The sequence below is a fragment of the Bombina bombina genome, unplaced genomic scaffold, assembly GCF_027579735.1.
Source record: "Bombina bombina isolate aBomBom1 unplaced genomic scaffold, aBomBom1.pri scaffold_660, whole genome shotgun sequence".
Lineage (NCBI taxonomy): Eukaryota > Metazoa > Chordata > Amphibia > Anura > Bombinatoridae > Bombina > Bombina bombina.
The window spans coordinates 23,482-37,371 of NW_026512346.1; the positions used below are offsets into that span (position 1 = coordinate 23,482).

Below are 13,890 nucleotides of genomic sequence, written 5' to 3' on the forward strand. Positions count from 1 at the left end.
AGAATATCCCACAAGTAAGGATGAAGCCGTGGACCGGATACACCAATGTAGGAGAAAAAGAAACGAGTTCAGATGTTAAAATGCAATTACACATTACCACATAATGCAAATCTTTATTAATGCACAGTATTATTCAGTAAATGTATGCATACCGTCAATGATGTATTTACTGGTGTCAAGGCCAACATAATCTAGGAGTTCAAAGGGACCCATTGGGTAACCTGCACCCAACTTCATTGCAACGTCAATATCTTCTTTTGATGCATGTCCTAGAAATGTATGAATATGAATACAAAAATGAACAAAGAACATCTGTCAACCACATCAAAAACTCATCATGAAACTGAGTTTCATACCTTTGCAACTAACCTGAAATGCTGACTGAAAAATATATTAAAAAACATTACACATTGAGTCAATACATAAAGTTTAGTGTATCCCTCTCCATTGTCTTAGCATTTTGCATTGCTGACATTAAATATCAATTATACCATTTTTGTTATACTCTCACTGGGGAATAATCAGCTTATACAATATTCTATTCTTTCATTCCTATAGTTAATGATACATGCAAACCCTATCTAGTGCTTCAATGAAGTGGACATAAAAGTTTCATAATGGAGATACTTTATCTCCATACACAGCAGCCTACATTCTGTAACAAAAACCCATGCTGCTTGGGGAAAACGCCATAAACTTGTACACTTTGCTAAAAGCTATACAAAACCTATAGGTATACTAAACCTGTGTGCATTTCAGCTTCTATATTTACACCTTTATAGGGGCATAAAGCACATCACTTCATAATGCAATAAATGGGTGCTGAATGGTAGGCATGCCCCTTACAGCAGATGTTTGTCAATCAAAACGAATGCACAAAGGGTATTTATTAACCAGCACCTGTGTACTGGGTACATATATATGCTCTATGCACACTCATCCTAACACCATTTCTGCTATAAAAAAAAAAAAACTGAATCTTTTCCCCTGTATTATAATTAGTTTCAATACAGTGTGGTTGATACCTATAAGGAATTTAATGAGCAATCTGACATCCATCAAAACCTTTGCAGTTTCAAAAGTCATCAATTTATGTAGAGAAGACATTTACTAAGGGAAAAGGCATTAGATGGAAATATGTAAACATAACTCATGACTACCCAAACAAATGTATTGCTCCATATAAACAGAACAGATGCCTACCTTTTTCATAAAGCCTGACAGCTTCCATCAAGTAGGGTACAAGCAGGCGATTGACAACAAACCCAGGTGTATCCTGACAGAAAAGAAAAAGATAATTAATGCAAAGTGCTTTATATGTATAAATCTATTGAATACAATGCACAAATGCATACATTTACTAATACTGTTGACACATTTTTACATTTCGAACCAACTTTTTGCAGTGTAAACCCCCAAAATTATGAATAAAACTGAATAAAGTCAAGCGCTTATTTGAAAAGGAATAGTTGTGCAGTAAATCTAAAGATTGCTAACCAAAGTACTTGGCCTGTTTGCCCCCTATACTTTATATCTAAAGAGAAAGAGGGGGGGGGCACTAATACCTGATATGTACGGTACAGCGGAGCTGTCATTATCTTTCTAAGGCATCAGTGTGATATATAAAAACAAAGGTCAGTGCATTACAAGGTTATATATTACATTCAGATGTTGTAATATATATTCCCAGCCCACAGACAAGCAGTTAGAGCACCATTCGGACAAGACACTCACACCTTCAGAAATAATAAAAAATCTTAGAATAGTTTACCACCAACTATCAGTTTAGTAGGTTTAGTGAATATAATGGTGTTGGAATTATCTGTGTCATTCAACATCCTCAACTATGGTCTAAAATATGTCAAACTCTACTTGTGCAGTTTCTTACTTGGCACGACACTGGGTTCTTTCCAAGGGCTTTACTGAAATCCACAAGAGATTCAAAGGTTGCTTGACTGGTCATCGGTGTCTTGATAACCTAAAAACGGGATATCAGTAAGAGAAAGTAGATTAAAAAATTTAGCAAAATAAATAACAAGTTGATTAATCAAGCAAATTTAAGAAAAAACATTTAATGAGTTTGAAGAGAGATTTAAAAGCTGAACCAAAGATAGCTGCTAGTAGAAACATTTGGCCAGATTACGAGTTTTGCGTTATGAGGGATGCAGTACTAACTTGCACGTTATCACCGCTCACTTACCTACAGCGCTGGTATTACAGGTTTTTATAAACCCGGTTTTATTAGGCAAGAAGTGAGAGTAGAGCAAAATTGAGCTCCATACCGCACTCAAATACCAGCGCTGCTTAAGTCAGCGGTGAGCTGGTTGTACGTGTTCGTGCACGATTTCCCCATAGACATCAATGGGGAGAGCCGGCTGAGAAAAAACATAATTTATGCTTACCTGATAAATTTATTTCTCTTGTAGTGTATCCAGTCCACTGATCATCCATTACTTATGGGATATTCTCCTCCCCAACAGGACGTTGCAAGAGGATCACCCACAGCAGAGCTGTTATATAGCTCCTCCCCTCACTGTCATATCCAGTCATTCGACCGAAACAAACCGAGAAAGGAGAAACCATAGGGTGCAGTGGTGACTGAAATTTGATTAAAATTTAGACCTGCCTTAAAAGGACAGGGCGGGCCGTGGACTGGATACACTACAAGAGAAATAAATTTATCAGGTAAGCATAAATTATGTTTTCTCTTGTTAAGTGTATCCAGTCCACGGATCCATTACTTATGGGATACCAATACCAAAGCTAAAGTACACGGAAGGAACCACTGCCTTAAGAACCTTTCTCCCAAAAACAGCCTCCGGAGAAGCAAAAGTATCAAATTTGTAAAATTTTGAAAAGGTATGAAGCGAAGACCAAGTCGCAGCCTTGCAAATCTGTTCAACAGAGGCCTCATTTTTAAAGGCCCAGGTGGAAGCCACAGCTCTAGTAGAATGAGCTGTAATTCTTTCAGGGGGCTGCTGTCCAGCAGTCTCATACGCTAAACGGATTATACTCCGAAGCCAAAAAGACAGAGAAGTTGCCGAGGCCTTTTGACCTCTCCTCTGTCCAGAGTAAACAACAAACAGGTTAGATGTTTGACGAAAATCTTTAGTAGCTTGCAAGTAAAACTTTAATGCACGGACTACGTCTAGATTATGCAAAAGACGTTCCTTCTTTGATGAAGGATTAGGGCATAATGACGGAACAACAATCTCTTGATTGATATTCTTGTTAGAAACCACCTTAGGTAAAAACACAGGTTTTGTGCGCAGAACTATTTTATCTGAATGAAAGATCAGATAAGGATTGTCACAATGTAAGGCAGATAACTCCGAGACTCTTCGAGCCGAGGAAATAGCCATCAAAAAAAAAAGAACTTTCCATGATAGAAGTTTGATATCAATAGAATGAAGAGGTTCAAACGGAACTCCTTGAAGAACTTTAAGAACTAAGTTTAAGCTCCATGGGGGAGCAACAGGTTTAATCACAGGCTTAATTCTAACTAAAGCCTGACAAAATGCCTGAACGTCTGCCAGACGCTTGTGTAAAAGAATAGACAGAGCAGAAATCTGTCCCTTTAAAGAACTAGCTGATAATCCTTTATCTTCTTGGAGGAAGGACAATATTCTAGGAATCCTAACCCTACTCCATGAGTAATTCTTGGATTCACACCAATGAAGATATTTACGCCATATCTTGTGGTAAATTTTCCTGGTGACAGGATTTCGTGCCTGTATTAAGGTATCGATTACTGACTCGGAGAAGCCACGCTTTGATAGGATCAAGCGTTCAATCTCCATGCAGTCAGTCTCAGAGAAAGTAGATTCGGATGATTGAAAGGACCTTGTATTAGAAGGTCTTGTCTCAGAGGCAGAGTCCATGGTGGAAAGGATGACATGTCCACTAGGTCTGCATACCAGGTCCTGCGTGGCCACGCAGGCGCTATCAATATCACCGAAGCTCTCTCCTGTCTGATTTTGGCAATCAGACGAGGGAGCAGAGGAAATGGTGGAAACACATAAGCCAGGTTGAAGAACCAAGGCGCTGCTAGAGCATCTATCAGTGCCGCTTCTGGGTCCCTGGACCTGGATCCGTAATAAGGAAGCTTGGCGTACTGGCGAGACGCCATGAGATCCAGTTCTGGTTTGCCCCAACGGAGAACCAATTGAGCAAACACCTCCGGATGAAGTTCCCACTCCCCCGGATGAAAAGTCTGACGACTTAGAAAATCCGCCTCCCAGTTCGCTACCCCTGGGATATGGATCGCTGACAGGTGGCAAGAGTGAGTCTCTGCCCAGTGAATTATCTTGGAGACTTCTGACATCGCTAGGGAACTCCTGGGTCCCCCCTTGATGGTTGATGTAAGCCACAGTCGTGATGTTGTCCGACTGAAATCTGATGAACCTCAGTTTTGCTAACTGAGGCCAAGCCAGAAGAGCATTGAATATTGCTCTTAACTCCAGAATATTTATTGGAAGGAGTTTCTCCTCCTGAGTCCATGAGCCCCGAGCCTTCAGGGAGTTCCAGACTGCACCCCAACCTAGAAGGCTGGCGTATGTTGTTACAATGGTCCAATCTGGCCTGCGAAAGGTCATACCTTTGGACAGATGGATCCGAGATAACCACCAGAGAAGAGAAGCTCTGGTTTCCTGGTCCAGATTTAGTAGAGGGGACAAATCTTTGTAATCCCCATTCCACTAACTGAGCATGCATAATTGCAGCGATCTGAGATGCAGGCGCGCAAATGGCACTATGTCCATCGCCGCCACCATTAAGCCGATTACTTCCATGCACTGAGCCACCTTGGGGCGCGGAATGGAGTGAAGAACACGGCAAGCATTTAGAAGTTTTGATAACCTGGACTCCGTCAGGTAAATTTTCATTTCTATAGAATCTATCAGAGTCCCTAGGAAGGAGACCCTTGTGAGAGGGGATAGAGAACTCTTTTCTTCGTTCACCTTCCACCCATGCGACATCAGAAATGCCAGGACTATCTCTGTATGAGACTTGGCAACTTGAAAGCTTGACGCCTGTATCAGGATGTCGTCTAGATAGGGAGCCACCGCTATGCCTCGCGGCCTTAGAACCGCCAGGAGTGAGCCCAGAACCTTTGTAAAAATTCTTGGGGCTGTAGCCAACCCGAATGGGAGAGCTACAAACTGGTAATGCCTGTCTAGAAAGGCAAACCTCAGAAACCGATGATGATTCTTGTGAATCGGAATGTGAAGGTAAGCATCCTTTAAGTCCACTGTGGTCATGAACTGACCCTCTTGGATCATGGGTAGGATGGTTCGAATAGTTTCCATCTTGAATGATGGAAATCTGAGGAATTTGTTTAGGATTTTTAAATCCAAAATTGGTCTGAAGGTTCCCTCTTTTTTGGGAACCACAAACAGATTTGAATAAAATCCCTGTCCTTGCTCCGTCCGCGGAACTGGATGGATCACTCCCATTACAAGGAGGTCTTGCACGCAGCTTAGAAATGCCTCTTTCTTTATCTGGTTCACAGATAATCTTGAAAGGTGAAATCTCCCTTGATATCCCTGAGATATGATCTCCAACGCCCAGGGATCCTGAACATCTCTTGCCCACGCCTGGGCGAAGAGAGAGAGTCTGCCCCCTACTAGATCCGTTGTCTGATAGGGGGCCGCTCCTTCATGCTGTCTTGGAGGCAGCAGCAGGCTTTCTGGCCTGCTTGCCCTTGTTCCAGGCCTGGGAAGGTTTCCAGGGCTGCTTAGATTGAGCAAAAGTTCCCTCTTGTCTTGAGGTAGAGGGAGTTGATGTTGCACCTGCCTTGAAGTTTCGAAAGGCACGAAAATTAGACTGTTTGGCCTTTGATTTGGCCCTGTCCTGAGGAAGGGTATGACCCTTACCTCCAGTAATGTCAGCAATAATTTCCTTCAAACCAGGCCCGAATAAGGTCTGCCCCTTGAAAGGAATGTTGAGTAATTTAGACTTCGAAGTCACATCAGCTGACCAGGATTTAAGCCCTAGCACCCTGCGCGCCTGGATGGCGAATCCGGAATTTTTAGCCGTTAGTTTAGTCAAATGAACAAAGGCATCAGAAACAAAAGAGTTAGCTAGCTTAAGTGTTCTAAGCTTGTCAATTTCAGTCAATGGAGCTGTATGGATGGCCTCTTCCAGGGCCTCAAACCAGAACGCCGCCGCAGCAGTGACAGGCGCAATGCATGCAAGGGGCTGTAAAATAAAACCTTGTTGAATAAACATTTTCTTAAGGTAACCCTCTAATTTTTTTATCCATTGGATCTGAAAAAGCACAACTGTCCTCGAAAGGGATAGTGGTACGCTTTGCTAAAGTAGAAACTGCTCCCTCCACCTTAGGGACTGTCTGCCATAAGTCCCGTGTAGTGGCATCGATTGTAAACATTTTTCTAAATATAGGAGGTGGGGAAAAGGGCACACCGGGTCTATCCCACTCCTTACTAATGATTTCTGTAAGCCTTTTAGGTATTGGAAAAACATCAGTGCTCGCCGGCACTGCATAGTATTTATCCAGCCTACACAATTTCTCTGGCACTGCAATTGTGTCACAGTCGTTCAGAGCAGCTAATACCTCCCCAAGCAATGTACGGAGGTTCTCAAGCTTAAATTTAAAATTAGAAATCTCTGAATCAGGTCTCCCCGATTCAGAGACGTCACCCACAGACTGAAGCTCTCCGTCCTCAGGTTCTGCATATTGTGACGCAGTATCAGAAATGGCTGTTACAGCATCTACGCGCTCTGTATCTCGTCTAACCCCAGAGCTATCGCGCTTGCCTCTTATTTCAGGCAATCTGGCTAATACCTGTGACAGGGTATTATTCATGATTGCAGCCATGTCCTGCAAAGTAATCGCTATGGGCATCCCTGATGTACTTGGCGCCATATTAGCGTGCGTCCCTCGAGCGGGAGGCGAAGGGTCCGACACGTGGGGAGAGTTAGTCGTCATAACTTTCCCCTCGACAGACCCCTCTGGTGACAATTCTTTTATAGATAAAGACAGATTTTTACTGTTTAAGGTGAAATCAATACATTTAGTACACATTCTCCTATGGGGCTCCACCATGGCTTTTAAACATAATGAACAAGTAGTTTCCTCTGTGTCAGACATGTTTGTACAGACTAGCAATGGGACTAGCAAGCTTGGAAAACACTTTAAACCAAGTTAACAAGCAATATAAAAAAACGTTACTGTGCCTTTAAGAGAAAAATTTTGCAAAATTTGAAATAACAGTGAAAAAAGGCAGTTACACAAACAAAATGTTTACAGTGTATGTAACAAGTTAGCAGAGCATTGCACCCACTTGCAAATGGATGATTAACCCCTTAATACCAAAAACGGAATAATAAATGACAAAAAACGTTTTTTAAAACACAGTCACAACAACTGCCATAGTCTACTGTGGTTGTTACCCTCCTCAAACACGACTTTTGAAGCCTTTTGAGCCCTTCAGAGATGTCCTGTATCAAGCAGAAGGAAACTGAATGTCTCTGCCTGTAATTTTAGCTGCGCAGAAAAGCGCTAAAATAGGTCCCTCCCACTCATATTACAACAGTGGAAAACCTCAGGAAACTGTTTCTAGGCAAAATTCAAGCCAGCCATGTGGAGAAAAAACTAGGCCCCAATAAGTTTTGTCACCAAACATCTATAAAAATGATTAACATGCCAGCAAACGTTTTATATTACACTTTTATAAGAGTATGCATCTCCGTTAATAAGCCTGATACCAGTCGCTATTAAATCACTGCATTTAGGCTAAACTTACATTAATCCGGTATCAGCAGCATTTTTCTAGAAAGTTCCATCCCTAGAAATAAGTTTACTGCACATACCTTATTGCAGGAAAACCTGCACGCCATTCCCTCTCTGAAGTTACCTCACTCCTCAGAATATGTGAGAACAGCAATGGATCTTAGTTACTTCTGCTAAGATCATAGAAATCACAGGCAGATTCTTCTTCTAATGCTGCCCTTGATAAAACAGTACACGCCGGTACCATTTAAAAATAAACTTTTGATTGAAGTTAAAAACTAACTATAATACACCACACTCCTCTTACTACATCCATCTTTGTTGAGAGTTGCAAGAGAATGACTGGATATGACAGTGAGGGGAGGAGCTATATAACAGCTCTGCTGTGGGTGATCCTCTTGCAACGTCCTGTTGGGGAGGAGAATATCCCATAAGTAATGGATGATCCGTGGACTGGATACACTTAACAAGAGAAACAGAATTTATGTTTACCTGATAAATTTCTTTCTCCTACGGTGTATCCGGTCCACGGCTTCATCCTTACTTGTGGGATATTCTCATCCCCTACAGGAAGTGGCAAAGAGAACACACAGCAGAGCTGTCCATATAGCTCCCCTTAGGCTCCGCCCCCCAGTCATTCGACCGACGGTTAGGAGAAAAAGGAGAACCATAGGGTGCAGTGGTGACTGTAGTTTGGAAAAATAAATTTAAACCTGACCAAATGCCAGGGTGGGCCGTGGACCGGATACACCGTAGGAGAAAGAAATTTTATCAGGTAAACATAAATTCTGTTTTCTCCTACATTGGTGTATCCGGTCCACGGCTTCATCCTTACTTGTGGGAACCAATACCAAAGCTTTAGGACACGGATGAAGGGAGGGAACAAGTCAGGTAACCTAAACGGAAGGCCCCACTGCTTGTAAAACCTTTCTCCCAAAAATAGCCTCCGAAGAAGCAAAAGTATCGAATTTGTAAAATTTGGTGAATGTATGCAGTGAAGACCAAGTCGCTGCCTTACAAATCTGATCAACAGAAGCCTCATTCTTGAAAGCCCATGTGGAAGCCACAGCTCTGGTGGAATGAGCTGTAATTCGTTCAGGAGGCTGCTGTCCAGCAGTCTCATAAGCCAATCTGATGATGCTTTTCAGCCAGAAGGAAAGAGGTAGCAGTCGCTTTCTGACCTCTCCTCTTACCAGAATAGACAACAAACAAGGATGATGTTTGTCTGAAATCTTTAGTTGCTTGTAAATAGAATTTTAAAGCACGAACCACATCAAGATTGTGTAACAGTCATTCCTTCCTAGAAACTGGATTAGGACACAGAGAAGGAACAATAATTTCCTGGTTAATATTCTTATTAGAAACAACTTTTGGAAGGAAACCAGGTTTGGTACGCAAAACAACCTTATCTGCATGGAACACCAGATAAGGTGAATTACACTGCAGAGCAGACAATTCAGACACTCTTCTAGCAGAAGAAATAGCAACCAAAAACAAAAACTTTCCAAGATAGTAACTTAATATCTATGGAATGTAGAGATTCAAACGGAATCCCCTTGAAGAACTGAAAGAACTAAATTTAGGCTCCACGGAGGAGCCACAGGTCTGTAGACAGGCTTGATTCTGACTAAAGCCTGTACAAACGCCTGAACATCTGGCACGGCTGCCAGACGCTTGTGTAACAAAACAGACAGGGCAGATATCTGTCCTTTTAAAGAACTAGCTGATAGACCCTTCTCCAATCCTTCTTGGAGAAAAGATAATATCCTTGGAATCCTAACCTTACTCCATGAGTAATCCATGGATTCACACCAGCAAAGATATTTCCGCCATATCTTATGGTAAATCTTCCTGGTGACAGGCTTTCTAGCCTGGATCAGAGTATCTATAACTGATTCCGAAAACCCACGCTTCGCTAGAATCAAGCGTTCAATCTCCAAGCAGTCAGTTGCAGAGAAATTAGGTTTGGATGTTCGAATGGACCTTGAATTAGAAGGTCCTGCCTCAAAGGTAGCTTCCATGGTGGAACCGATGACATATTCACCAGGTCTGCATACCAAGTCCTGCGTGGCCACACAGGAGCTATCAGAATTACCGAAGCCTTCTCCTGTTTGATCCTGGCTACTAGCTGGGGGAGAAGAGGAAACGGTGGAAAGACATAAGCTAGATTGAACGACCAAGGCGCCACTAAGGCATCTACTAATGTCGCTTTGGGATCCCTGGACCCGTAACGTGGAACTTTGGAGTTCTGACATGACGCCATCAGATCCAGATCTGGAATGCCCCATAGTTGAGTTAACTGGGCAAAAACCTCCGGGTGAAGTTCCCACTCCCCCGGACGGAAAGTCCGACGACTCAGATAATCCGCTTCCCAGTTGTCCACTCCTGGGATGTGAATTGCTGATAGATGGCAGGAGTGATCCTCCGCCCATTTGATGATCTTGGATACCTCCCTCATCGCCAGGGAACTCTTTGTTCCCCCCTGATGATTGATGTACGCTACAGTCATGTTGTCCGACTGAAATCTGATGAATTTGACCTCCGCTAGTTGAGGCCATGCCTGGAGCGCATTGAATATCGCTCTCAATTCCAAAATGTTTATCGGAAGAAGAGATTCTTCCCGAGACCATAGACCTTGAGCTTTCAGGGACTCCCAGACCGCAAGCCAGCCTAAGAGGCTGGCGTCGGTCGTGACAATGATCCACTCCGGTCTGCGGAAACTCATTCCCTGAGACAGGTGATCCTGAGACAACCACCAGAGGACTGAGTCTCTGGTTTTCTGGTCCATTTGTATCTGGGGAGATAAATCTGCATAATCCCCATTCCACTGTTTGAGCATGCACAGTTGCAATGGTCTTAAATGAATTCGAGCAAAGGGAACCACGTCCATTGCCGCAACCATTAGTCCTATTGCCTCCATGCACTGAGCTATGGAAGGTTGTGGAATGGAGTGAAGAACTTGACAGGTGTTCAGAAGTTTTAACTTCCTGACCTCCGTCAGAAAGATTTTCATTTCTACCGAGTCTATTATTGTTCCCAGGAAGGAAACCCTTGTGAACGGGGACAGACAACTCTTTTCTATGTTCACCTTCCACCCGTGAGACCTTAGAAAGGCTAGAACAATGTCCGTATGAGCCTTTGTCTTGTGAAAAGACGACGCCTGTATTAAAATGTCGTCTAGATAAGGTGCTACTGCAATGCCCCTTGGCCTTAGTACCGCTAGAAGGGACCCTAGCACCTTTGTGAAAATTCGAAAATTCTGGGAGCAGTGGCCAATCCGAAGGGAAGAGCCACGAACTGGTAATGCTTGTCCAGAAAGGCGAAATTTGGGAACTGATGGTGATCTTTGTGGATAGGAATATGCAGGTACGCATCCTTTAAATCCACGGTAGTCATATTGACCCTCCTGGATCATTGGTAAAATTGTCCGAATGGTTTCCATTTTGAATGATGGAACTCTGAGGAATTTGTTTAGGATTTTTAAATCCAGAATTGGCCTGAAAGTGCCTTCCTTTTTGGGAACTACAAACAGGTTTGAGTAAAAACCCTGCCCTTGTTCTGCTGTTGGAACGGGGTGTATCACTCCCATTTTTAAAAGGTCTTCTACGCAATGTAAGAATGCCTGTCTCTTTATCTGGTCTAAAGATAAGCGAGACATGTGGAACCTTCCCTTTGGAGGAAAGTCCTTGAATTCTAGAAGGTACCCCTGAGAGACAATTTCTAGTGCCCAGGGGTCCGGAACATCTCTTGCCCAAGCCTGAGCAAAGAGAGAAAGTCTGCCCCCTACTAGATCCGGTCCCGGATCGGGGGCTAATCTTTCAAGCTGTCTTGGTAGCAGCAGCAGGCTTCTTGGCCTGTTTACCTTTGTTCCAGCCTTGCAATGGTTTCCATGCTGGTTTGGGCTGGGATGCGTTACCCTCTTGCTTAGTGGCTGAAGAGGTAGTACCTGGTCCGTTCCTGAAATTGCGAAAGGAACGAAAATTAGACTTATTTTTAGCTTTGAAAGGTCTATCTTGTGGGAGGGCATGGCCCTTTCCCCCAGTGATATCCGAAATAATTTCTTTCAACTCTGGCCCGAATAGGGTCTTACCCTGAAAGGAATATTAACCAATTTTGTTTTGGACGACACATCCGCCGACCAAGATTTTAGCCAAAGCGCTCTGCGCGCCACGATTGCAAAACTTGAATTTTTCGCCGCTAATTTAGCTAACTGAAAAGCGGCATCTGTAATGAAGGCATTAGCCAACTTCAGAGCGTGAATTCTGTCCATGACTTCATCATAAGAAGTCTCCTTCTGGAGCGAGTTTTCTAATTCCTTAAACCAAAAGGACGCTGCCGTGGTTACAGGAATAATGCAAGAAATTGGTTGAAGAAGAAAACCTTGTTGAATAAAAATTTTCTTAAGCAAACCTTCTAATTTTTTATCCATAGGATCTTTGAAAGCGCAACTATCTTCTATTGGTATAGTCGCGCGTTTAGCTAGTGTTTAAACTGCCCCCTCTACCTTAGGGACCGTCTGCCACGCGTCCTTTCTGGGGTCAACAATGGGGAACATTTTCTTAAATATAGGGGGGGGGGGGAAAGGTACACCTGGTCTCTCCCACTCCCTAGTCACTATATCCGCCACCCTCTTGGGTATCGGAAACGCATCAGTGTGTACTGGGACCTCTAAAAATCTGTCCATTTTACACAATTTTTCTGGGACCACCAAAGGTTCACAATCATCAAGAGTAGCTAGGACCTTCTTAAGTAGGGCGCGGAGGTGTTCTAGCTTAAATTTAAATGCTATGGTATCAGGTTCTGCCTGCTGAGAAACTTTTCCTGTGTCAGAAATTTCTCCCTCAGACAGGCCCTCCCTCACCGCCAAGTCAGATTGATGTGAGGGCACTACAGATAAATTATCCTCTGCGTCAGCTTGCTCATTTTCTGTGTCTAAAACTGAGCAATCACGCTTCCTAGGAAAAGCTGGCAGTTTAGATAAAAATGCTGAAAGAGAATTATCCATTACTGTCGCTAACTGTTGCATAGTAATCACAATTGGTGCGCTAGATGTACTGGGCAACGCTTGCGCGGGCATAGCTGGTATTGACACAGAAGGAGAGGATAGCGAGCTATCTTCACTACCTTCAGCTAAAGAATCATCTTGGGCTATATTTTTAAGTGTGATTGTATGGTCCTTAAGCTGCTTGGACGCTATGGCACACTTCACACATAAATTTAATGGGGGAACCACCTTGGACTTTAAGCATACAGAACATAGGCTATCTGAAGGTTCAGACATGTTTGACAGACATCAACAGAACTTCAATGTAATAAAAATTATTTTTGACAAAAAACGTTACTGTCTCTTTAAATAATAAAAGTTCACACTTATTACTGAAACACCAAAAAAACATCAAATAAACATCCGATTTTAATGAAATTTTCACCAGTGTCTTAATACTTTAAAAAGATTGCACACAAGTTTTCAGACCAATTAACCCCTCAATGCCCAAACCGGAGCTAATAACAGATATTAACCGGTTAACACAGTACAGTCCCCTGCCACAGCTTTTTCTGTGGCCTTTACCTTCCTTAGGGATTATTTTGGTAGCAAATAAACCTCTCTGGAGTTCTTTTCTGAGCCTCTGGACTCCCCACGTGAAGCTGCATGAACTGCCTAGTCAATAAACACTGCGCAATTGAGGCGTGGAAATGAGGCCTCCTTCCTCTTCATTCCAGAGTGGAGGGGCCTTTCTGACTAGATTAGGTGTCTAAGTGCCAGGCGCAAATTAAACCCCAAAAGTGTTTTAAAGTTTGCAAAAACACCTTATTTATAGCCAAAAACATGCTAAAAAGCAATCGATTAAGCCCACAATTAGTGTCAACCAGCATAGAGCCCTTAACATAAGCCATCAATTTTATACTGAGTCTAAGAAAAATGGCTTAACTATCCCAGAGGGAAATTCTGACAGTCTTCTAGCATTACATGGTCTTGTTAGAAAAATGACTGATCATACCTGAAGCAGTTAAGCCTGCAAACTGTTCCCCCCAACTGATGTTCTCTGGTATTCAACAGTCCTGTGTGGGAACAGCCATGGATTTTAGTTACTGGTGCTAAAATCATATTCCTCTTAGCAGAAATCTTCATCACTTTC

The 13,890-nt window shown here is 42.8% G+C and overlaps 1 protein-coding gene across 1 annotated transcript in view; it reads right to left on the minus strand.

The window, feature by feature from the left end:
• LOC128644246 (hydroxyacyl-coenzyme A dehydrogenase, mitochondrial-like) overlaps window positions 1–13,890 on the minus strand; it is a 94,185-nt gene that overhangs the window by 20,189 nt on the left and 60,106 nt on the right. The window contains exons 5-7 of the mRNA XM_053696928.1: window positions 1,889–1,978; window positions 1,204–1,276; window positions 153–269 (exon numbers count right to left, since the gene is read on the minus strand). Of these exons, the coding sequence (XP_053552903.1) occupies window positions 153–269; window positions 1,204–1,276; window positions 1,889–1,978 (280 nt within the window). The remainder of the gene's footprint in view (window positions 1–152; window positions 270–1,203; window positions 1,277–1,888; window positions 1,979–13,890) is intronic.